Genomic DNA, 25,851 nt, shown 5'->3' on the forward strand with positions numbered 1-25,851 from the left:
TTGCAGCCGGCGGCCACTGCTGAGACTCTCAGGTGTATTCAAATTACACTGCTGGCCGCCGTCTCTGTCTCGGCTCCAGAGTGTTTTAGACAGTGTGACAGCATCAGAGTGTCACCTCCTCCCTATGCTGCTGACTGGCCGAGGCGAGCGGCAATGCCGGTTGGTTGGAGCAGTGTGGGTGGGCGGGCTGTGCGGGCTTGTGGGTCGGAGGCGGAGCCAGAGCAAGAGAGCGGAGCAGCTACGTTTCCAGGCAGGAGGCACCAGGCAGCAGCGCAAGAACCCGCTTTGGCTTACCAGAAAGCAAGACTTTGCTGGTGAGTATGTGTCATAAATCTTAAACAGGGACTAAATTTGTCCTGGGGAAGTTATCCATGTTTAAATACTGTTTACAAATACTTTCCCTAGTAATCTAGACCACATGGTGTATAAGGAGAGTAAACAGTCTAAAAGGGGTTGACATTAGACAGCATCAATGACAGGCTTTTACAGGGCACCTATGAATCTATTGCTTGCCAGTATCTAGACTGGCTTTTTTCCTCCATGGATTCAACCTGGAACAGAGCATGTATAGTTTACAACATGAGATTTGTATTTGTAGTAAGAGTCAGGGCCGGCCCTACCATGGGTCCCGGTGGGACCATTGGAAACAGGCGGCCCTTATTGAGGGGCGGCCCCCGGCCACCTCTTCTCTTCTTCGGCTATCGCTTAAAAAAAAAAAAAAAATAAAAAAAAGGTCAGCGGCCAGCCTGACATGCACACTGCGCATGTGCCGCTGCCGCTCGGCTATTTCGAGGAATAGTCAAACATATGGGCTCTCCCGAGCGGTGGCGGCGCATGCGCAGTGTGCATGTCAGGCCGGCCGCGGACGTGTTGGCGCCGGGCGGCGCCATTTTTAAATCCTAAGGTGCCTTTAGAAAGAGGCAAGTGAGACTGCTCCACAGTCACACTACCTGCCATTATGCGGGGCTGCGGGCATACTACAGAAGATGCAGTGCTGCGGGCATGGTACATGCCCACAGCACTGCAACTCCTGTACCATGCTCGCAGCCCCGCATTCTCCTGCCCCATGCCCGCAGACCCGCATTCTCCTCTACCATGCCCGCAGCCCCGCATTCTCCTCTACCATGCCCGCAGACCCGCATTCTCCTCTACCATGCCCGCAGCCCCGCATTCTCCTCTACCATGCCTGCAGCCCTGCATTCTCCTGTACCATGCCCGCAGCCCTGCATTCTCCTCTACCGTGCCCGCAGCCCCGCATTCTCCTGTACCATGCCCGCAGCCCCGCATTCTCCTGTACCAAGCCCACAGCCCCGCATTCTCCTGTACCATGCCCACAGACTTGCATTCTCTTATACCATGCCCACAGCCCCGCATTCTCCTGTACCATGCCCGCAGCCTTGCATTCTCCTGTACCATGCCCACAGCCCCGCATTCTTCTGTACCATGCCTGCAGCCCTGCATTCTTCTGTACCATGCCTACAACCCTGCGTTCTTCTGTACCATGCCCGCAGCACTGCATTCTCCTGTACCATGCCCGCAGCCCTGCAGGGCACTGTGGCACTATAGACAGTAGAAAGCCTGGTGCGCTCATCTGCCCAGTGTCTACTGCTCTGTCCTGCTCCTGCTGTCACTCCGTACACACTCACACCCCTCTGACTGCTTTCATAGTCCTATAGAATGTGGGGGCCTCTTGGAGGGCGTGAATTTTTTTTGGGGGGGGGGCAGCATATCATTCTCGGACCCAGGCAGCACAATGTCTTGGGCCAGCCCTGCATATGAGGTTCTTGGACCTACCTGTCGGAGTCACAAAAGAAAGAAAAAAAATTTTTTGCCACTGAAGGATTATTTTTGAAACCCAAGCGTTTAACCCATCACTAGTCGGTAAATAAGGGCACATAAGGAGGGCAACACAACGGCACTTGTTGGAACATACTTACATAGGTACATAGTAGTTATTATTATTATACAGGATTTATATAGCACCAACAGTTTGCGCAGCGCTTAGTTGAGGTTAAATAAAGACAATAGTCCATCCAGTTCAACCTGTGTAGGTGTGTGTGGCCATAATCATCTCTCATACCCCTGAATGTTCTGATCCTTGAGATGTATGTCCAAGTGTCTTTTGAAAGTAGCCATACTTCCCGCAGAAACTACCTCTTGTGGTAGAGAATTCCACAATCTTTTTGCCCTAACAGTAAAGAACCCCCCGCGTTGCCAAAGGTTAAAACGCTTCTCCTCTAATCGCATTGTATGTCCTCGCATCCTCATGAAATCCTTGCGACTGAATACGACTGCTGAGATCACCATTGAGGTATTTGTAAATTGCTATCATGTCCCCTCTCAGGCGTCTCTTCTCCAGGGAGAATAAATTAAGCGATTGTAGACGCTCTTGATAATTAAGGTCCTCCAATCCCCCAATTAGTTTAGTTGCCCTTCTCTGGACTCTCTTCATCTCCAACACATCCCTCCTGAGGACTAGCGACCAGAACTGGACAGAAAACGCCAGATGCGGTCGGACCAGAGTTTTATACTAGCACTGGAAGAATATGATAACCAGCACTTTAACCTCCCTGGCGGTAGGATTCTTTCCGATTTTAGGTGCTGAAAGCTATTTTGCATGTAATTCTTAAGAATGAGCAGCCCAAACCAACTATTTACATATGATTTTTTTTTTTTTTTTTTTACTGTACGTTCTTCTTTATAACATATTGGGTATGATAAAGTTTGAAACACAAAATCATAAATTATAATATAACAAATAACTATAAAGTTAAAGTATGTATATATATATATATATATATATATATATATATATATATATATATATAGATAGATAAAAAGTACAGTAAAACTGCAGGAAAGGGCATTGGGGGGCAAACTAATGTGAATCTATTTTATTTTGTAATGTACAGTATCAGTCAACCCCACACTCTAAACACTGTAACAGCATGGCCTGGCAACAAGCAGACAGTGATGTAAATTTCCTTTTGAATGTCCTGTGTGTAAACAATGAAGGTTCTCTGCTGGACATGATTGTGCTGCGCATGCACATATGCATTAGGTGACTGCATTGGAGCTCTTTGACCAGATTTAAAAAACTGTTTCTCAAAAACCTCCTAATTAAAATAATTTGTTATCCCTTGATGAATGTTAGAACTATCTGACAAATGTTAATAATCAAAAAAAAAAAAACTGTATCTAATACCAAATGGAAACTATTACCATGACTTTAAAACTCAGGAGTAGGAAAAAATGTATATATAAAATTCCCACTACCTGGTACCGAGAGGTCGCACATTAAAGAAAAGCGTAGGGCTAACGGCAACTATTAAATTTTTTCAATGCCTGATTACATTTTTTCAACGCCTGATGATATTTACAACTTTGTGAGTAGCATTCTGATGGGAACGGGGTACTTTTATTGTGATATCTTTAATAAAACTGTACGGAATTACACTATGAGTCTCCGCTCTTGTGCTTTACTTCCATGATATTGCTGGCGTGTGTGAGTGAGTTCCATTTGGAGACACAGATCCATTGGAGACAAGTTGCAGCTGTACCTTTTTGTTTTGGGGGATCATCCACTCTGTTCATACAGGCGTATATTGATCAGCCTTTTGGTGAGTGTCCATTCTGACGGGGGTGGCCCTTTTTGATGGTGGAGGCGCACTGGTGCATGGAGGAATCCCATATTTCTATTATATAGTCTAAGGACGTTTGCACTTGTATTGGACTTTATGTGCATGACAATTCAGTTGATGTGAATTGGACTTTTGTTCATTTTCGCTTTTTGCATGCTGCACACTTTCTGTGATCACCATATACATTTTTCTATCACTCAATTTGAATATTACATTCATGTATTTATTTTATATATGTCATGTATTCATGTTTATGATTTATTAGCGCTTCTAGTGTCACTGCATTCTATATCCTAGTGAATCGGTACATCCAGTTTACTTATTACCGTGACTTACCTGTGTTACATGTGGATCCCTCCCAACCAGCATTGCACAGGCATACATAGTTATAGAGAGTACTATAACACTGACCATGAACACAGGGAGAGCTACTACAATAATCATTCACTGCAAAAAAAAAAAAAAAAACAGAACGTATATATCATATAACTATAGATATATGAAATAAAACAATAATAGAATAGCAAAAGTAAGAATTTGATATGATAGGCAAGCAGAAATGACGTTTATAACATTTATTCTAGAACATGCATTTTAAATTTTTTTGGTTATACTAACCAGCCTTTTTAGTTTTTTTCAAAATTTGCATCTTACTGTACCAATCTGGTCATATCGCCTCTATTGACAAACAACATGGATACTTGAAGAATGCAAACTTGACTGTGACTGTCATTTATGAATATTCAAGCACAATGCAGATTATACTGTATAAGTCAATAGAGGACCAGTGCACTTTTTTCTACCCAGGTTTTATAGAAGAATTATTATAACTGCCCAGGCTAATCTATGAAAGATGTATATATGCCAACTTTTTTTTAGCTTTATCTTATTTTTTCGTAATCTGATTTTTAAGCTCCGGATGCAACACAAGTATTTTGTCTGCTATGCACCTACACCTCTTCCCATCACTCCCTTATGGATTGTACATGATTGGTATAATGTATGATGAACTACTACTTAGTGCTACTGAAGACCTAAAGTCGATTGGAGAGGCTTGGGTGGATACAAATACAGTATTGCACATTTTATATGTGGTTTAATCCATTAAGCAAGTCCTTTCTGATAACTCAATTTTTTTTTCTTAATGGCAGGATCCGATAAAGAAACATCAAAAAATGTCCATAAGTAAGCAGTGAAAAATAAACTGTAGAATCTGGATTCAAATCCTCAACTGGTGAACCTCTGAAATAGGTAAAATCCCATCTGTGGTGGTCCAATAGGTGGTCCGGATATCCCCTCAATGTGAATGATGTGTAAAGAGAGGAAAGCTCCACATAGTGTGATAATGTTTCCCAAATTTTATTAAAAAACAAATAAAAACACTCACTTTTTAGACAATAAACAAGACAGATCATCCACGAGCAGCAAGCTCATCATCCGGCGACACTCCAGGTTTGCCTATTGCTCAATCCCGACATAATAAAAAAGTTTTGTTCAGAACAACAAAAAGACATGCTTATAAGCCTATCGGCATACCCTGATGAAGTCACGTGGGTGTGACGCTACGCATGGGGATTGAGAGATAGCCTGGCAAATCGGAAGTGTCGCCGGATGATGAGCTTGCTTCTGGTGGATGATCTGTCTTGTTTATTGTCTAAAAAGTTAGTGTTTTAGCTGTTTTTTTAATAAAATTTGGGAAACATTGTCAGGGTTATTTGGGGAGATTAAATTCACAAATAGAAATGAAATGTCATATTTTGTTCTGCATAGAACTGTTGAAGCAATGGCGTCTATTTTTGTTAGGTTACTGAAAGGTTAAATTTCCTTTAAAAGTGCCTGTTCAGGAAATTCTTAAACATGTTTACCCCAGATATGCTGTGTTGACCTAAGGTAATAAATAAATAGTCTGTTGACTTTCTTTAGACAAAGACTAGCTGACGCTATACCAGGATAATCTTGTCTATGTGGTAATCATAAAACACTGGTTAGGTATTCTGTGTTTAAATTAATTTAAAAATAGGATTTACAGATACGTTATATCTTATATGTAAAGGAATATTAACACTGAAATATATATATAACTAGCATACATAGATATGTAGAAGACCGTTATATATTATAATTGTTTCATATTTTGCTAACTTCTAACTTTACTGATTTTGATGACTCATCTCTGTATGTCAAGACAGACTTCAGTAAACATTTGTAAATTGTAAGATGTAGAAAGCATCATAAAACTTTTCTGGCCTTGCCAGGTGTTTAATTTAGAAGGTCTGGATTGTAAGCTCTGGGTCAATATAAGGTTTGAAGTTTATTTGTAGGCAAATATTGCTACATACTGAACCTAAAGAGCAATGCAATACTGCCATTTTTGCTGACTGCTACTAATTGAAGTCTTAGGTTAAAAAGTAAAATCCAATATATTTTAAATAAGATATATTAAATATTAGAATGGTGTTATCAAGATTAATTCCTTATTTAGATACATGATGGATATGAAATGGACATGTCATAGATGAGAGCATGGTTACATTTTATGTTGTTTTATAATAGTCTTAAATGGAGAAATCTTTATTTAATTTTAATATACTGGTTGACCAAGAGGTGTCACCCTATGACATCACCAGTTAATGAGTAAGATGTTCCAACCAATGATGATCATGTTACTCCCTCTGGGTTTAACTTATGGTAATTTTAATAATCCTTTGTTCTATGTCATATAAAAGCCCAGATGAGAGAGACACATCACACATCACATTTTGCCCAATATACATCACACTTACAACATACACACTACTACAACCATGCACAGACTCATCTACACAGACTCCATTTCAATCTGCCATGTATCTGAACCTTTGAGGGACGCCAAACGAAACTCCTCCCTAATTGGCCACCATCTTGGAAAAGCAGCCATCTTAAGGAACCTGGTAACTACTATTCTAAAGCTAGCGGCCATTTTAAATATGGTAAATATGCCTTGCTGTTTATTTGATTATTATTCAATATTGTTTATGTACTTCCTTAAATGTTTTACATTTCATATTTAAAGGGTAACGAGAGTACAATCCCAGCCGTATAAACCATATGTAGATTTTTCTCTAAAGAGATGATTTTTGTTTTTATAAAATGTTTTATTAATATCAGATTTAGCGCATTATTGCGAATTTAGTCTTCCGTTTTGCATGGCTTATTCTCACTCCATCTGCAGTGGAATGACTTTCGGCCGTGTGATTGCGCAGACAATTGTGGTCTGATTGTATAGTATACTTAAATATGGTTTCTACTACATCTGGGGAAATGGTAATCTTGCTTTTGTTTCACTTTAACTTTGTTTCAGTTTCACTTTCATTATTATTGAGCTACCAATTACATTGCATTTATTGTTTGAAGTTTGTATTTTTGTAAAGTTATCTTTTTGTGTCATCTCAAGTTTGATCATTTATCGTGATTACATGTCTCGTGAATAAAACTTTTATATATTCCATACTGTAGACTGTTTTCACTAAGATTGGTATATGCTTTTAAAAAGAAATTAATCAATAAAAAGAACTCGCTACATATTGATTTATGGAATAAGTTGAGATTCTCCTTTCGCACAGATCTTTGCTTATTATTAACCATAAATAGACACTGTTATATTCAGAGCAGTATAAACATTCTGACATAATGGAAGCACAGTGAGATATTATTAATTATTATTAATTAATTCTGACAACATTATCACACTAAGTGGAGCTTTCTTCTCTTTACACATCATTCACATTGGGGGGATATCTGGACCACCTACTAGACCACCACAGATGGGATATTACCCATTTCAGAGGGTCAACAGTTGAGGCCATTTTAGGAGGCCCCCTGGAGGCACCTGGAAATACAATAAAATTCAGTCCAAAGACATCTATCTATGCTGTAGCCTTACAGCTGTAAGGTGAGAGAATAGCACATACAGAGGTGTCACAAAATTGGATAACTGAGACACCAGTCACTTTCTTCATTTTTTTGAATGGTGTTGGGATTTCACCCAGATTTGAGCCAGATTCTTCAGTTTAATTTTCGCTATTAACTTATGGACATTTTTTGATGTTTCTTGCGATGGACACTTATTGATCACTATATTGATATATATGGTTTTGTATGGGTGATTGGAGATTTGGTTTATGGTTTATCATTTGTACTGTTACTTACCACTTCAACATTGCTTTGATTACCTGCATCCACGTAGTATGCTTTTATGTATGTTATCTGGATCTTTTCATTTATATTTATCATTGCACACATTTTCTATTGTTATATGCACTTTTGTCACTTATAATATTCCTTCATGATCACCTATTTCTTACTTAGTTGTCATTCGACAGCGCAGCACCAATACTGTATTATTTGATCTCTTTTGGCTACCGATTTGCTGACCGGTGCATACGGCAGTCGGCTAATTGATTTCCCTCTAGTGATAGCGCAAGAGTACTTTTATACATAATTATTTGGTCCTGAATGCATGCTTTAGCAGATCAGCTGTTTGCATTCAGTTGCATATGTGTTTTTTTTTCCAACTGTTCTTGGAAAATAGGTCTAGAAAGCCTAAATGTGATGCAAAAATAAGAAATGACATAGAGCACATAATGTTCTTGTGCAAGAGCTTAACTTATGTCTTTTAAAGCTGGTTGCGCCCTATTTGCTATGTTTATAGCGACAAAGTGGTAATTGAGGTGCTAAACTGAACCAAATTATGGGGTTAATTTACTAAAACTGGAGAGTGCAAAATCTGGTTCAGCTGGGCATGGTAGCCAATCAGCTTCTAACTTCAACCTGTTCAACAGAAGTTTAAAAGAAGCATCAGGAATACTCCAGACTTAGGCCCCTTTCACACAGGCGGACCATTCAGATCCGCCTGTCCGTTTTTTTGGCGGATCTGAACGGTCCCCCCATGCATATCTATGGGGGATCGGATGTCAGCGAAGACATGTCAGCTGACACCCGATCCGATCTGATCCGATCCGTCAAATCTGGACGGATGGAAACCCTATTTTCCATCCGTCCAGCGGATCGGATCGGTTGGGATCGGATGAGAAGGGACCAACGGTCCGTTCCCATCCGATTCCCCCATAGAGATCTATGGGGCTGTGACAGCTGTCATTTTCCTGCTCAGCGGGGGATCGGCGGATCGATCCCCCGCTGAGAAAAGCGGAGTCCGTTTGATGGGCTTACTGTGTGAAAGGAGCCTAAAGCCGATGGGAGACCCATGAAGAGAAGGCCCTGGGGTTGGTTTGTGCAGGTAAGTATGACATGTTTTTTTATCTTTTAAAAAATTTAATGTTTACAATCACTTTAAGCTTCAAGTGTCGTAAAAGGATAAGAAAAGGCAACAACTTTATATAACATTATCAGTAACATTTTTGCCAAGTTTTCTCTATTTAAAAAAAAAAAAAAAACACTTTCTCTAGACACAGGAAAGAACAACTTTTGCTGACAAATGTTTATATTACAGTCAATTGGAGCTTCTTCTTTTTTTCTTTTTTTTTTCAGTGGTATAAATCCACAAACACATACATTTATTTTATTGCAGCTTATCAGTTCTTAGATAGGATGGCTGCATTCGTTTTCTTTTTTATGCTTTCTTTCTTTCTTTTCATCTCGTGATCCCGCCAGTTAGTCTATTTTTTTAAAGGCAAAAGTTCTCCAGCAAATACCAGTTACAGAAATTAGATAAATCACATATATTTAACACTGACAGGGGTGCTCACAATGATCAGCTTTTATTTATTTATGTAAAACCTTTACAGTAAACCCCCCTCTATCGCGGGGGTTACGTTCCGGACCAACCCGCGAAAAGTGAAAATCCGCAAAATAGAAAAACCCTAATAAAATACACTGTAGGCATGTTTTTTTTACTGGGATGTGTAGTTCTGTCCATTTGTCCAACTAGTTCTGAGATGTACACAACCATAGCAGGATAGAAAACCAGTTAACCTCCCTGGCGGTATGATTCTTTCCGATTTTAGTTGCTGAAAGCGGTACCATTATTTTGCATGTAATTCTTAAGAACGAGCAGCCCAAACCAACTATTTACATATGATTTTTTTTTTTACTGTGCGTTCTTCTTTATAACATCTCGGGTATGATAAAGTTTGAAACACAAAATTATAATATAATAAATAACTATAAATAAGTTAAAGTATGTATGTATATATATATATTGTAGCAGGGTGCTGGTAAATACGCTTTTTGCGATTTTTTTTTACCAAACATATGTAGCATAAAACAAATTGGCCGAAAATGTTAAAAAATTTTGATTTTTACATTTTTTTGGGGGGGAATTTCATATAAAAAAATGTGAAAAATATTGTTATTTTTGCAAAATTGACGCTTTTTTTTTGTTTATAGCGCATGATCAAAAAATTGCACAGGTGATCAAATACCAGCAAAAGAAAGCTCTGTTTGTGGGGAAAAAAAGGCCGTCAAATTCGTTTAGGTACAGCATCGCATGACCGCGCAATTGTCCGTTAAAGTCACGCAGTAAAAAATCGCAAAAAACCCCCTGGTCAGGAAGGGGGTAAAATCTTCCGGGCCTTAAGTGGTTAAGCCAGCTGGACCTGGATCTCAGAGAGAGTGTGGATGTCTCCATTAGAGGAAGCAAATGGGAGCATGGCTGCTTGTCCCTGAAACTTGGATATTATCGTTTGTTCCAGAAAGGACACTTACCTTTGAACAAGGACTTTAAACGGACTACAAACACAGTAAGGCCCCTTTCACACAGGCAGACCGTTCAGATCCGCCTGTTCATTGTTTTGGCAGATCTGAACGGTCCCCCCATGCATTCCTATGGGGCATCGGATGGCAGCGGAGACATGTCCGCTGACATCCGACCCGATCCGATCCGTCAAATCTGGACGGATGGAAACCCTATTTTCCATCCGTCCAGCGGATCGGATGGGATCGGATGAGAATGGACAGACGGGAAACTGACAGCTGTGTCTCCGCACACAGCGCGGAGACACAGCTGTCATCCTGCTGCTCAGCGGGGGATCGGCGGCTCGATCTCCGCTGAGAAAAACAGAATCCGTCTGACAGACGGATAGTGTGAAAGGGGCCTTATGCCCCGTACACACGTGCAGATTATCTGAAGACTTTTGTCTGTAGACTTACCAAAACCATATAATATGAGGTCAAACCTAAACACTTTCAATTTGTATGCAATCCAGCAGGCCCTTGCACTACATAGAAAAGGTAAGTTGAGCGGAAGTTTACTTTTGTTTGTTTGGCCAGGAGCCAGTTTCTTTTGTTATGAACTTTGAGTTTGAATTAAACCTGACATTTTCTAAAGAAACTGTGAGTGTGTCCCTGCCTTGAGTCTGATCCCCTACAACATATATACATAAAAAGTACAGTGAAACTGCAGGAAAGGGCACTGGGGGGCAAACTAATGTGAATTTATTTTATTTTTTAATGTATCAGTGTGTTTGGTGTTTTACTATTTGAATTTGCCCCCGATTCCACCCCCCTGCGAGCGTCACATCGCAGGAGATGGAAGCCGGGGCGTAGAGCATCGGGAGGAAGATTCGGCTGCCGCACACTGCCGGGATACATCGCTGGATCCCGGGGACAAAGTGAGTACCCTCTCTTACAGGATCCAGCGATCTCCCTAGCGGTACCCCGAGTGTGGCTCGGGGTTACCGCTAATGGCTCTGAAATTTCACCCCGTGCCACACTCGGGAATACCGCTAAGGAGGTTAATTAACACCTAACAGGTCATGTTTCCCCCACCGCCCCCCACTCTGTGACTGACTAGTGAACAAGAAATCCAGCAGATTTATTCTTTCTCTCTCTTTCTTTCTTTCTTTCTTTCTTTCTTTCTTTCTTTCTTTCTTTCTTTCTTTCTTTCTTTCTTTCTTTCTTTCTTTCTCTCTCTTTCTCTTTCTTTCTCTCTCTTTCTCTTTCTTTCTCTCTTTCTCTTTTTTTTTTTCTCTTTTTTCCTCCTCTTTTTTTCTCTTCTTATGAGCCTTTCCCTTTTTTTAACACATGAGCACTGTAGCATAACTGATTGGTTCCATATGCTGCTTCTCTCTGTCCCTGTCTAAACTCTGTTGTAAAGGGGGTTGCAGAAGGCAGATATAAAATCGAAGTACTTACACTACTTCAAATGCATTTAGTAATGTATTTTTAATAATAAAGAATTGCATTCTTTGGTGTCTTTATATCAGCCTGGAATTCATCTTTAATGTTAAAACTACTCAAGTCATATTAAATGCAACCTACTCACCTTGTGTTGTTATGGCCAGAGTTGTGGAATTTATCCAGGATGATGTAGACGTTAAAGGCAAAGAAGCTGTTGTTATACTTGCGTATCTAGTGCCTAAAGTAGAAATTGGTCCATTGGTGGTTGCCAAAGGTGTGTATGTTGTCACAGTAGTATTGATAATCCCCACAGAGGTTACTGTAGCTGTGTATCCAGGGGTTGTAGTACTAGAGGTTGATATGGTTGAAGTAGGTTTAATAGTACTGGTAGTGGGTGTAGTGGTTGCTTCTGTGGTGAGTGTGGATATTTTAGTGGTAGGACTATATGTACTGGTGATCCGAGTTGTTATAGTACTGACAACCGGTGGTGTGGTCTGTTTAGTTGTACTAAAAGTTATAGGGGTTGTTGTCTTTTCAGTTGTAGATTGAGCTGAGCTTGGCACAGAAGTGATAGTGGTAATGATGCCAGTTGTGCTTGTCTGAGATTGTGAGCCAATGGGAGTAACAACTGCAGAAGGTGTTCCAGGTGTGCTGGTTTCAAGCTCAGATGTAGTTGTTTCTTCAGAAGTACTGGTTTGGGGAGTTTGACTTGTAACTGCAATTGCAGACCTAGTAGTAGTTGGCTGAGGTACAGAACTAACACTGGTCTCCCTTGTGATAATAGTCTCTGTAGTCCTGTTTACAGTGGTGGTAACTTCAGGCTGAGTAGTAGGATTTAAAATTCCCACAGAGGTTACTGTAGTTGTGTATCCAGGGGTTGTAGTGCCGGTGGATATTATGGTTGAATTAGGTGTAATGGTAGTGGGAGTATTGGTTGCTTCTGTGGTGAGTGTGGAGATTATAATGGTAGGACTGTATGTACTGGTTATCTGAGTTGTTGTAGAACTGACAACCTGTGGCGTGGCCTGTTCAGTTGTTCTAAAGGTTTCAGAGGTTGTTGTCTTTTCAGTTGTAGATTGAGCTGAACTTGGCACAGAAGCTGAACTTGTAATGCTGTCATTTGTGCTTGGCTGAGATTGTGTGCTGGTGAGAGTAACAACTGTAGAATGTGTTCCAGGTGTGCTGGATTCCAGCTCAGATTCAGTTGTTCTTACTTCAGAAGTACTGATTTTAGGAGTTTGACTTGTAACTGCAATTGCAGAGCTAGTAGTAGTTAGCTGAGGTCCAGCACTAACACTGGTCTCCTCTGTGATAATAGCGTCTGTAGTCCTGTTTCTAGTGGTGATAACTTCAGGCTGAGTAGTAGGACTTATCACACCAGTGGTTTGCTCAACATTGATTTGTGATGTTGTTAAAAGTATTTCTGCTGTAGTTTTTACTTCACTGCTCCTGGTGTTGATGTCAGCATTTGTGGTGATACCAGCCGTTGAAGGCCTTTCTTCAGTAGTACTAAGTTCATGTGGTATGCTGGTTCCTATAAAAGGCATTGTTCTTTCTTCTGTTGTCTTTTGCCCTGGTTCAGATGTGGCAATGATGCTGCCAGAGGTTATACTTCGTGTGGTACTTGGTTCTAGTGGTATATTTGTGACTGGACCATTTGTTGTGGGAATAACAGTTCTCCCAGAATCTGAACTTATTTCAAATGCAGCGGTGTTAGTTATCTCTGTCGTTGAACTTTCTCTTGTAGAGCTTATTTCTGATATGGCACTGTTAGTGACATCCCTTGTAGACATTGCTGTAGATGTGCCTAGGTCTACAAGTACAGTAGTGATAACATCAGGACTGCTTCTTACAGTATTTGTTGTGCTAGTCTCAGGAATGAAACTGGAGGTGGTACCATCAGTAGGTCCTCTGTCAGTTGGGCTTACATCTAGTATTGTGCTAGAAATTATATCAGGGGTACTTCTATCTCCAGGTCTGCTTGATTCAGGATTAATAGATGTACTTTGATCAACTGCATTAGTAGTGACGGCATCAAATGTGCTATGTTTAGTGGTCTGTAATGTCTCAGCAATTGATGTGTCTATGGGTGTTTTTGGCGTACCTGCAGATGTAGCTAGTTCAGTTGCTATACCGGAAGTTATTTCAGTTAAGTCACCATTTGTAGATGGTTTCTCTACTGTGCTGGAAGACTTGTCAGTTGTATCAGCAGATGTAGTTTGTTCATTGACTGAGCTGGAAGTAACAGATGCGTAATCATTTGTGGCAGTTAAGTCAGATGTGTCACTGGTTGTGGTTGTTACTTCTGCAGTGGGGGTAGATATGATAGATGTGTCACTAGCTGTATTTGGCTCCTCTACTGTGCTGCTACTTGCATCAGGTGAGTGACTAGCTGTAGAATATACTTGTGCTATGCTGGTAGTTAGGTTAGTTGTGTCCCCAGTTATAGCTGGCTTTTCCGTTATGGTACCTACATCTGTTGTATCATCAGTTGTGGATGATTCTTTAGCTATAGTTAGGTTGGATGTTTCTTGCGTTGTCAATACCTCTGATATGCTAAGACGAGACGTACCATAGATTGTAACTGATACTTCTGTTGCACTGGTAGTTTTGTGTGTGGTTGGTTCGTCTGCTGAGCTGGTAATTATGTCAGATCCCCTGGTTGTGGTCAACTCTGCTGAGCTGGTACTTTTATCAAATATGTTACCACTAGTTGAAGTTTCTTCATTAGCTGCGCTGGTAGTTGCAGTAACTGTAGTTGTTTCGTTATCTGTACTTCCAGCAGTTGGAGTTGTACTACTGATATAATCACTTGTTGATGTATTTGTTATAGTAGTTTCTGGATCTACTGTAGGAACATCTCCTGAACCGGAATGTGTAGTGTTGATTTGTGTAGTAGAAGGATCTAAAAAAAGGGGATAAATTAATATTTATACTTTTAGTATTTTAATACTGTCAATAATATTACTAGTCAAGGTATCTTCAGATGAAGATTCTGAATAAATAGATGCGGTTGTGGTTCGGTTGGTGGATTCTGCCACTGAGAATAATAAAACCGTGACACCATTACAATGATTTATAAATTAGATCCTGCTTTGTAATTTCAGGAAGGAATAGTGACCTAAGAAATTTTTTTTTATCCACCAAAGCCTGTCAGAAGATTCTATGCACTTAATTAAGACTTAATATCCACATTTGCCCATGGGTTTGCTATAAGTAGATTTGTAACACTTCTATCTCTTAAAGTGTTCAAAATTGAACTAATGGCCAACACAATCACTGATTTTACACTGCTGAGTAAATACTGCATATATCTATATTAATGTGTAATTCTAAACTGCCAATTTATGTTCTTTACCCCTTAATTAAATCAGCTCCAATTTTTTAAAGTACTATCAGCACATTATTGGAGTATAACCTGTACTTAACTGAATTTTCATGCTCACCCAGGAGATGTCACTATTGTTTTTGCTGTGCACATACTTACAGCAGAAATACCTAGTTAAAGTCTATAAGGGCATCAATGGCACGTAGAAGAAATTGACACTCTGAAAAGGATCAGCTGAAGACCTTTTGAAGACATTTTGTGACAAAGTTTGGTTTCTGAACACTGAACTAATATGTGCTGCAAAGGTCCTCTCAGTTTGCCTAGTCAAATTTAGCAGTATCAGTATATATCAGGTAACTTGGCAAAGCTAACTGAATAATTTGTTATATAGGGCTTTTATTTGGTAAACCAATTTAAACTAAAGAAAAAAGAGCTGACAAGCGGACAAAAAAGTTTTAAAAAATTACTTTTAAAATATAACTAAAGGCTTTTTTTTTTTTTTTTAAGTTTTGGATAGAGTGCAGAGGGATTAGAACACCTGTCAGTTTTTATTTCTGTGCGTTAGGGAGATTCTGCCTCCCTATTTGTCCTGTTTACCATTATCATTGAAAGTACAATAAACTCCCAAATTTTGGGTTCTCCCCAGAAAAGTAATTGAGGGTAAATATTCCAAGAGGGACACTAGTTCTGGTTTCCCTTTACAAATTCCCTTAATTTGTAGGGAATTTCCTCTCACTTCCTGTTTTGCCTATGGGACAGGAAGTGAAGTGAAATCTGTGTAATGGGACACAGATGGCAAAAATAATCCTGACAAGGATAATAACCCTCCCATCTATAATGAAAAAAAAAAAGTTTTGCCTTTAGTTCTACTTTTACTTCAAAATGTATTGATTAAACACATGCATTATTTTTAAACGTATTATGCCATTAGAGTATTAAAGTGGAGTTCAGGCCTCGAGGGTCAATTTTAGCTAAAAATACCCCTGGGACAGTCAGGGCTAGTACATGCTATAATGGATACCCTCTAAAATGTCCCGGGTAGCACTTACATGTAAGAAGAAATACTTACCTTGAAAAGATCTTCTCCAGCGCTGCTATCTCAGGTGTGGGCAGCTGAAGCCGCAGCGTCCCTCTTCGTGTCCTCTTCCGTGACGTTGGAGTCCCACAATACACTGCATCGGCCCCGCTCAGGGCCGGACTGAGCATAGGGCACAGCGGGCATATGCCCGGTGGGCCGCCGAGGCCTCCGCTCAGAGTCCGGGCGTATTATAATGGAAGACAACAAGACACTAGTGTCCGGCCGTTGCTTGCCTCTCTGCGGCCGATTCCGCGGAGTCTGAGGGCCGCGGCCACCGCATTACCGCAATCTGGCCGCCCGCCCCGGCCCCCGCCACTGTCCCCAACACAGCATTACGGCAATCTGGCTGCCCGCCGGCCGCTATCCCCGACTCCAGTCCCCACTCCTTGCTAACTTTGCTCAGCTGGCCTGGCAGCCGGCTCCGCAGCGGCATCCAGGCTCCAGTGTAGCTCAGGAGGGGGTGGAGTCGGTGGGTGGACCGTGTGACCGTCATGTGACTAAGGCCGGGGGTGGAGCTAGAGGCCGGCGGGGACCCCATGCTGCTTTGTCACAGGAAGAAGCGGGAAGCGAGCCAGCGCCGCACACCGCAGACAGACACTGACAGTGTGTCTGAGTCTCAGTCTGAGAGTGAGACAGTGAGTCAGAGTGTGGACTGTGGAGGAGTTGTCAGAGTGTCAAGTCTAGTGCCTGCCTGCCCTGGAGCTGCATTAACACCAGCACTGCACCACCCACGACCAGGACAGGAGCCAAGGCCTCAACAACAGGTAAGGAAAGAATGGCAGCAGGCCAGCAGCACAATTTACAAACACAGTGACAACACCACACAGAGAACACACCACTGTCACCGCTGGGATTTGTGGTTCTGGGTGGCCTCCAGCAGAGCAGTGTTCTGGTCTGGAACTTCTGGCTTAGCAGCAGGCAGGCCACAGGTGTAAAAAACAGATAACAGCTACACACTGTCACAGCACTGCTAGAAAACATGTGCCATGCCAGTTTGCTTGTTACATGTGATGTGACAGCCAGGTGCACATTTTCAAGTTGAAAATGTGCACCTGGCTGTCACATCACATGTAACAAGCAAACTGGCATGGCACATGTTTTCTAGCAGTGACAGTGTTGTAGCTGACTGTTTTCTGTTTTTTACACTTGCGGCCTGCCTGCCTGCTGCTAAGTCAGAAGTGAACCATGCTCTGCCGGAGGCCAGAACCACAAATCCCAGCGGTGTTGTCATGTTTGTTTTTGTGCCCTTTCCTTACATGGCACATGTTCTAGCAGTGAGTGTGTAGCTGTTTTGAAAACAGCTACACACACACTGCAGCTAGAAAACATGTGCCATGTAAGGAAAGGGCACAAAAACAAACATGACAACACCGCTGTGATTTGTGGTTCTGGCCTCCAGCAGAGCATTGCTCACTTCTGGCTTAGCAGCAGGCAGGCAGACAGGCGTAAAAAACAGAAAACAGCTATACTCTGTCACTAGTGCTAGAAAACATGTGCCATGCCAGTTTGCTTGTTACATGTGATGTGACAGCCAGGTGCACATTTTCAACTTGGAAATGTGCACCTGGCTGTCACATCACATGTAACAAGCAAACTGGCATGGCACATGTTTTCTAGAAGTGACAGAGTGTAGCTGTTTTCTGCTTTTTATGCTTGCGGCCTGCCTGCCTGCTGCTAAGCCAGAAGTGAGCAATGCTCTGCCGGAGGCCAGAACCACAAATCCCAGCGGTGTTGTGTTTGTTTTTGTGCCCTTTCCTTACATGACACATGTTCTAGCAGTGAGTGTGTAGCTGTTTTGAAAACAGCTACACACACACACTGTCACTGCTAGAAAACATGTGCCATGCGACATGCCAGTTTGCTTGTTACATGTGATGTGACAGCCAGGTGCACATTTTCAACTTGAAAATGTGCACCTGGCTGGCACATCACATGTAACAAGCAAACTGGCATGCCGCATGGCACATGTTTTCTAGCAGTGACTGATCTGAGGTGAGAAAGTGCAGGAATTGGGGTGATCTGAGGTGAGAAAGTGCAGGAATTGAGGTGATCTGAGGTGTGATAGTGCAGGAATTGGGGTGATCTGAGGTGAGAGTGCAGGAATTGGGGTGATCTGAGGTGAGAAAGTGCAGGAATTGGGGTGATCTGGGGTGTGAAGGTGCAGGAATTGGGACTGATCTGAGGTGTGATAGTGCAGGAATTGGGGTGATCTGAGGAGTGAAGGTGCAGGAATTGGGGCTGATCTGAGGTGTGAAGGTGCAGGAATTGGGGCTGATCTGAGGTGTGATAGTGCAGGAATTGGGGTGATCTGGGGTGTGAAGGTGCAGGAATTGGGCTGATCTGAGGTGTGATAGTGCAGGAATTGGGGTGATCTGGGGTGTGAAGGTGCAGGAATTGGGCTGATCTGAGGTGTGAAGGTGCAGGAATTGGGGTGATCTGAGGTGTGAAGGTGCAGGAATTGGGCTGATCTGAGGTGTGAAGGTGCAGGAATTGGGCTGATCTGAGGTGTGAAGGTGCAGGAATTGGGGTGATCTGGGGTGTGAAGGTTCAGGAATTGGGGCTGATCTGAGGTGTGAAGGTGCAGGAATTGGGGCTGATCTGAGGTGGGAAGGTGCAGGAATTGGGGTGATCTGAGGTGTGAAGGTGCAGGAATTGGGGTGATCTGAGGTGTGAAGGTGCAGGAATTGGGGTGATCTGAGGTGTGAAGGTGCAGGAATTTGGGCTGATCTGAGGTGTGAAGGTGCAGCAATTGGGGCTGATCTGGGGTGTGAAGGTGCAGCAATTGGGGGTGATCTGAGGTGTGAAGGTGCAGGAATTGGGGCTGATCTGAGGTGTGAAGGTGCAGGAATTGGGGTGATCTGAAGTGTGAAGGTGTGGGAATTGGGGTGATCTGAAGTGTGAAGGTGCAGGAATTGGGGTGATCTGAGGTGTGAAGGTGCAGGAATTTGGGTGATCTGAGGTGTGATAGTGCAGGAATTGGGGCTGATCTGAGATGTGAAGGTGCAGGAATTGGGGTGATCTGAGGTGTGATAGTGCAGGAATTGGGGTGATCTGATTTGTGAAGGTGCAGGAATTGAGGTGATCTGATTTGTGAAGGTGCAAAGCTCACTTGATTTCTTACTATTATTCAAGCGGTTTACAGCAGTTACTTTATATGAAGTTGACAGTTGTTTTTTTATGTATCTGGCACTCACAATTTTTTTTAAAACATTTTTCGGCACACTGTGGCCAAAAAGGTTGTCTACCCCTTGATTAGAGTAACCCTCATCTTGTGCTGCTTCATACTATTTTTAGGACTCAACCATCAAGATTTAAAGTAAGACAAAAAAAACAGCATCATATGGCAGCTCTGATCTAAATTGGACCCAGTCTGTCAGATTAAACTAAAAGAAAGGTACCGTAATCGAATCCAAACATCCTGGAACATTAAATCCTGTCATCAACCATCCCGACGAACGTCACGCCCCCGTCACGCCCCCCTCCTGGGCTGCTCAGTCCAAAATGCCCGGGCCTATTTTTTGTCCCAGTCATGGCCTGGCCCTGCTCGTCACTTCCGGTGCAGGCGCGGCATCCCTGCACAGCTTCTGGGCATGCCCAGAACCTGTTTAACAGGGAATGCCATGGCTGCACCGGAAGTGACGAGCAGGGCCGGTGCAGGCGCATTGACTCCTGGGAGCGATGACGTTCAGCTCCCAGGAGTCATCGCAAACCGGAAGAGACGGCGCGGGCCGTGGCCGCAGAGGGAGGAAGTGGAAGGAAGGTGAGCATATCTTCTTCTATAATAAGGTAAATGACCAAAAAAAATCGTCAGTATCCATTTCTTTTTCAGGTTGTACTCAGCAAGCGGATGGCCCAAAATCTTTTTTTTTTTTTTCCATTTTGAGGCTGGAATTCTGCTTTAAGCAGTGAATTAAGCCTCCAGCCTGCATTATGTCCTAGCTGACAATGATCATATGACTAGAAATTACTTTTAATGATTTCTGAAAAAAGAAAAAAAAAATCAGTTTTTGGGGACATGGGCTGTCAGCAACACCTGAGCCTGACAGCTGACAGCCATACAGAGTTTTGGCTGCTAGCTGTCAAAAGGGATATAGATGACCATTCCATAAGAACGGGGCATTATACAGGGGACAGTTGGTGGGAAAACAGATTCATTTTTATCAATTTATTAGTCCTCTTTTTTTTTTTGCATCTTTTACTTTCCTCTAGTCCTCCTCTTGATATTATTTCAGGATTTTTTTTCTCACTTTGGCCCTTTAATATATACCTTATGGATACAAATTTATATTCATTATTGATCTACATTTTTAGTGTTATTTTTTATAGGCCTCATACACACTGAGTGTTTTTAGCGCTGCTCCTAGGGGCATCTGACATTTTGTTTTCTGTCTCTAAACACCCCTCCCTGTTAGAAAAATGTTTCCCCTTATATCCTATGGGACTTTGCACACTACTGAGTTAAGAGTGAAGTGTGCAGTGAAAAGTCCCACATACTGAATCTTTGATGCAGTTTTGAAACCCACACCAAAAATGCAGCTTCCCATTGAAGTGAATAGAAATTGTTACAAAATTGCCATAAACCTCAGTAAAAACAAATCACGATTTTGCGTTTTGGTGCTTTTTTTTTAGTCACTTGTCCTTTTTCCACAGGTGCAGGCAACCCAAAAATGCACAACAAATGCATCTGAAACACAGCAAAATCGCAGTAAAAACGCTAATACGTTTTTAGCGCAATTTTGCTACAGAGCAGTGTGAAAGTACCGTTAGCCTATGGGTGGGGTTTACTAAAACTGGAGTACCCAGAATCTGATGAAGGCGTGCATGGTAGCCAATCAGCTTCAGAACTTCAGCTTTTTAAATTAAGCTCTGACAATAAAACCTGGAAGCTGATTGGTTTCTATGCAGAGCTGCACCCGTTATTGCACTCTTCAATTTTAGTAAATGTGTCCATGCACATAGACATTTAGAGGCAGATAAAAACCCACTGCCAGTGCATTCAGGAACAGCAGCGTTATGGTAGAAAAAACATTTGGCGCTCATAAACACGTCTAAACACACATTAACACTAGGCATATTTAGCGCTTAACCACTTGATGCCCACGCTATAGCCGAAAGATGGCTACTGCGTGGACTTAAATTGCCGGGAGGGCGTACTTAGACCTCGCCCCATTCTTGCGCTGCCCACACATCCCCTGCAGCACGCAGACAGCACGCTCTGTGATTACCAAGTCCTTGGGTATAACCTTGCTCATGACCTCTGAAACTACATTTTACAGAACACTTATTCTTGTTTGTTTTTCCTGTGAACCTGTGCACTTCAAGATAGATGGATTGATGGTTAGTATCTCACAAAAGTGAGAACACCCGATAAATAGATAGTATCTCACAAAAGTGAGTACACCCCTCACATTTTTGTATATATTTTATTATATCTTTTCATGTGACAACTCTGAAGAAATGACACTTTGCTACTGTAGCACCGTCCTAGGTAGGTGCTAGAGAGTGAGTATAGTTTTTGGCTCAGAGGAGCAGCAGATAAATTCTATATTGCACTCTGTTTAACAGGGAGCAGGATCTGTGAGTTAGGTCTGCTCAGTGTGCCCAGTGAATGATTCATATGGTCTGAGGGGGTGTCCCTGCTGTGCCCAATATGGAGGCACATTGGACAGTAGAGGAAACCTGGCCAATGAGGACACAGGCTTTGATACAGCCCCAGGGATTGGCACAGACGCTGTCTTGGTGCACTGTGGGGTGGGGTATAAAAAGCCAGGGGCATGTGGGCACGAGGTCTTTGGCAGGCAGCAGAGTTCCAGAAGGAGGGTGGCGCCTGCATTCTCTTCTGCAGCGGTTGGTATGTGGCCGCAGGCGGTCGGCCTGAGGAGCCATAGGTGTGGAGCTGAGCCCAGAGGTCCAGGAGAGATGACTGGAGGAATTGAGGCCCTGCGAGAATCTGGAAAGCAGTATCATGAGTACAGAGGATCTTGCCTAAGGATCTGCCCAGGAAGGGGACTAGTGATGGACGAACATCGGCTGGGGCGGTTCGTGAACGTCAGCCGGAAATTTTCTCAAAAGTCTGCAAACCACAAGTTTGCGGCAGGCCCCATTGACTTTAATGGGAGGCGAACTTTAAAAACCTTTAGGTCATATTTGCAGCCACAAAAGACGTACTAGCTGTGCACAAATAGTCCCAGCACATGGACAATGTCATAACAGAAGTATTGCAGTTGGAAAAGTTGCCCTAAATTTTTATTTATTTTTTTACAGCAAAAAATTATTATTTTTTTTTTCATAAATCAGCCAGAACTGACAGCAGCCGGTAAATACATATCAAATACATATAGGATCCATTCACACATCTGTAAAATGGGTCCTCATTCATTCCACAATTTGGCGGAACCTTTACAGACCCATTGATTAGTACAGCTGTCGATAGTTTGGCTGAAAGAAGGATCTCATATCTGAAGTGACCAAGACATCTTAAAACCGCCCTCTTCTTGCAGGCGCTGTTGGATTGCTACCCGCAACTGTCTCTCTGTGACTGGAAATTCCTCTGCCAGTGCACGCAAAAGCAGAATGCACCATTTCCCGCAGCAAGGCCTGGAAGCATTGCATTCTGACCGCCCTCTGTGATTGTGGTAACAATTCCGCCATTTTTTGTTTGTACCGGGGGTCTAAGTACATTGCCACCCAGTACTGGTCCTTGGCCACAGCTGCAGTATATTGCCAAGTTTGCTCCAGTGATGAAGAGGGAGGGGATGATGAGGTCACTGACTGTACTTGGGTGCCTGAGAGAAAAGAGGAGGAAAGTGAGGGGAAGGAGGAGGAGTTGGCACAACTCCAAAGAGGCAGGATGCACTCCAGGGGCCACCATAGGAGTAGCCAACCTATTGTATCACACCACAGAGCTCCACAGGTGCAGGGTGCTGCAAACTCACCGCGGACTTCCAAAAGTTCATTAGTGTAGACTTTTTTCAACACGTGCAGTAGCGGATAAAGCGTGGCCAGAACACCAGCCACTTGGGCACCACATGCTTGACAAGACATATGATGACATGCCATGCAGTCTGTTGTCAACAGCAACTGAAAGAGCCACAAGATAAAAACAAGCATACTTCACCTTGCTCCTCATCTCAGATCTCTAACCCTACTAAACCTCATATCTTCTCAAAAGCCTGCATTGAGAGGGATGATGGTATAGCAATGAGTGCCATAGAGACTTGCACCCAATCTGCTAGCAGTACACCACCTCTTGATTTCACCAGCAGGCAAATTTCACTACCCCAGTTGCTGAACCATAGAAAAAAATACTGTCCCAGCCATCCACATGCTCAGAGTCTTAATGCTAGCTTGGCCAAATTACTAGCTCTACAATTCCTGCCTTTTCATCTGGTAGACTCTGCCCCCTTTTGTGAATTTGTGGAATGTGCTGTGCCACAGTGGCAGGCTCCAAAAAAGACATTTTTTTCCGCATAAGGCCATCCATCATGTGGAAGGTAGTGTTTTGGCCTCGTTGAACAGAGCAGTCAGCAGGAAGGTTCACATTACTGCTGACTCTTGGTCCAGCAGGCATGGATAGGGACGTTAAATTTCCTTCATGGTGCACTGGGTAACTCTACTGTCAGCTGCGAAGGATGCAGGACAGGGTTCAGTGTTGCAGCTTGTTTTTCCACCACGCCTGCAAAAAGCTGGTGCTGGTTCTGCCACATCTGGCTACTCCACCTCCTCTGCTTCTTCTTCTTCCTCTATGTCCTCTTCTGCTGAATTGTCCTCTGAAGCAGCAGTGCTCTCTAAGCATTCAAGGGGCTGCGCAAGCAGTCATGCTAAAAAATGCCATATAGTGCTTCAGTTGGTCTGTCTAGGGGATAAGAGTCACGCCAGGGCAGAGAGTCTGTCAGCTCTGTAAGGTAAGACATTGCATGGGCTCCCTGATTCTGCAAAGCCTGCAAAAGGACCAGAGGATTTGTGCTAGCAAGGAGAGGGATAATTACTGGTTGGCAACCCTTCTTGATCCACGTTACAAGGGTAAAGTTGCAGAGCTCATCCTGCCTTCGCATAGGGAGCAGAGGATGAAACATCTTGAGGAGGCCTTGAAAAAAAATTAGTGTAACACCTTTCCAGACACTGGGAGGTCAACATTCTCTGGACTTGTTTCTTAGGCATCGTTCAGCCAAAGGAGGAGTGGTGCAGAAGGCGGCCGGCTGACCGATACCTTTAAACAGTTCTTTAGTCCTCAGCAGCACCCATGGCTGTTAGGTTTAAGCAACCATCGGCAGCGTCTCCATCATATAGTGCATGATTATCTAGGGGCAAGAGCTGACTTGGAGACCTTTCCAACTGAGCATCCACTGGGTTACTGGGTCTTCAGGATGGACCACTGGCAAGATTGCTCAACATGCAATGGAGCTACTGGCCTGTCCTGCTTCCAGTGTGCTTTCTGAACGAACGTTCAGTGCTGCTGGAGGTTTTGTGACGGACAAAAGAGTGTGTCTGTCCAGACTCTGTTGACCAGCTGACTTTTATCAAAATTAATCAGTCCTGGATCAACAGTAGCTATCAAGCCCCTGATGCTGATGTAACTGATTGAATTTTCTAGGGAGTCTGCCATCCCTTGAAGACTGCATATGCTGCCTATCCTAATCCTCAGCCTTGATTCTGCTAGCTTCCAACAATGTTTTTGGTTTAGGTCACCACCAACCCCCAAGGCCTAATTTTTCTGCGCTTGTATGACAGCTGCATACAATTTAAATGTTGTATGTAATTTTGCCCTGCGCCCAGCAAGAGTAGCTGTGAGGGGTTACGGTGTTCAGGCACCAACAACAGCAAAGACCCAATTTTTGGCACCTGTATGACAAGTGCATGCGTTTTCAAATTTGTATGGAATTCTTACCATCAAGTCCCGTTCCTGTACCCAGCAAGAGTAACTATGAGGTGTTACGTTGTTCAGGCACCACCAACACCAAATGCCTAATGTCAGTTTCAGTTCCTGCTGATACTAACCTTCCAGGTCCTCACCACTCCAGCAGGTTTGCATAGCCGACACCCAACCTTGGCCAGGTCAGATGACAGCACAGCGCCCCCACTAGATCACTGATAAGGACACATACAACACTTGATCTTTGCCAATTACAAATTGGTATGGAATTTTTACCAGCAGGGCCCGTTCTTGTGCCCAGGAAGAGTAACTGTGAGGGGTTGCTGTGTTCAGGCACCACCAACAACCAAGGCCCAATTTTTCTGCATCTGTTTGACAAGTACATGCGATTTCAAAATGTGTATGCACTTTTTACCAGCAGGGCCTGTTCCTGCGCCCAGCAAGAGTAACTGTGAGGGGTTGCAGTGTTCAGGCACCACCAACAGCCAAGGCGCAATTTTTCTGCACCTGTATGACAAGTACATGCGATTTCAAAATTTGTATGGAATTATTACCAGCAGGGGGCCTGTTCCTGCGCCCAGCAAGAGTAACTGTGAGGGGTTGCGTTGTTCAGGCACCACCAACAACCAAGGCCCAATTTTTCTGCACCTGTATGACAAGTACATGCGATTTCAAAATTTGTATGGAATTTTTACCCGCAGATGCGAGTTCCTGCGCCCAGCAAGAGATCCATATATTTGCTGCATACTTATATTAACAATATCTTTCTGATAAATAATGTAATCATACAAACATCAGGGTTTCCTGCAATAGTTTT

The 25,851-nt window shown here is 42.9% G+C and overlaps 1 protein-coding gene across 1 annotated transcript in view; it reads right to left on the minus strand.

The window, feature by feature from the left end:
* Positions 1-25,851, minus strand: part of LOC309550513 (uncharacterized protein) — a gene marked incomplete at both ends in the record, with an annotated part of 141,269 nt that overhangs the window by 23,953 nt on the left and 91,465 nt on the right. The window contains 2 exons of the mRNA XM_082250876.1: positions 3,978-4,088; positions 11,902-14,661. Of these exons, the coding sequence (XP_082107002.1) occupies positions 3,978-4,088; positions 11,902-14,661 (2,871 nt within the window). The remainder of the gene's footprint in view (positions 1-3,977; positions 4,089-11,901; positions 14,662-25,851) is intronic.

This window comes from Pelophylax lessonae (assembly GCF_965119305.1).
Source record: "Pelophylax lessonae genome assembly, chromosome: 3".
Classification (NCBI taxonomy): Eukaryota; Metazoa; Chordata; class Amphibia; order Anura; family Ranidae; genus Pelophylax; species Pelophylax lessonae.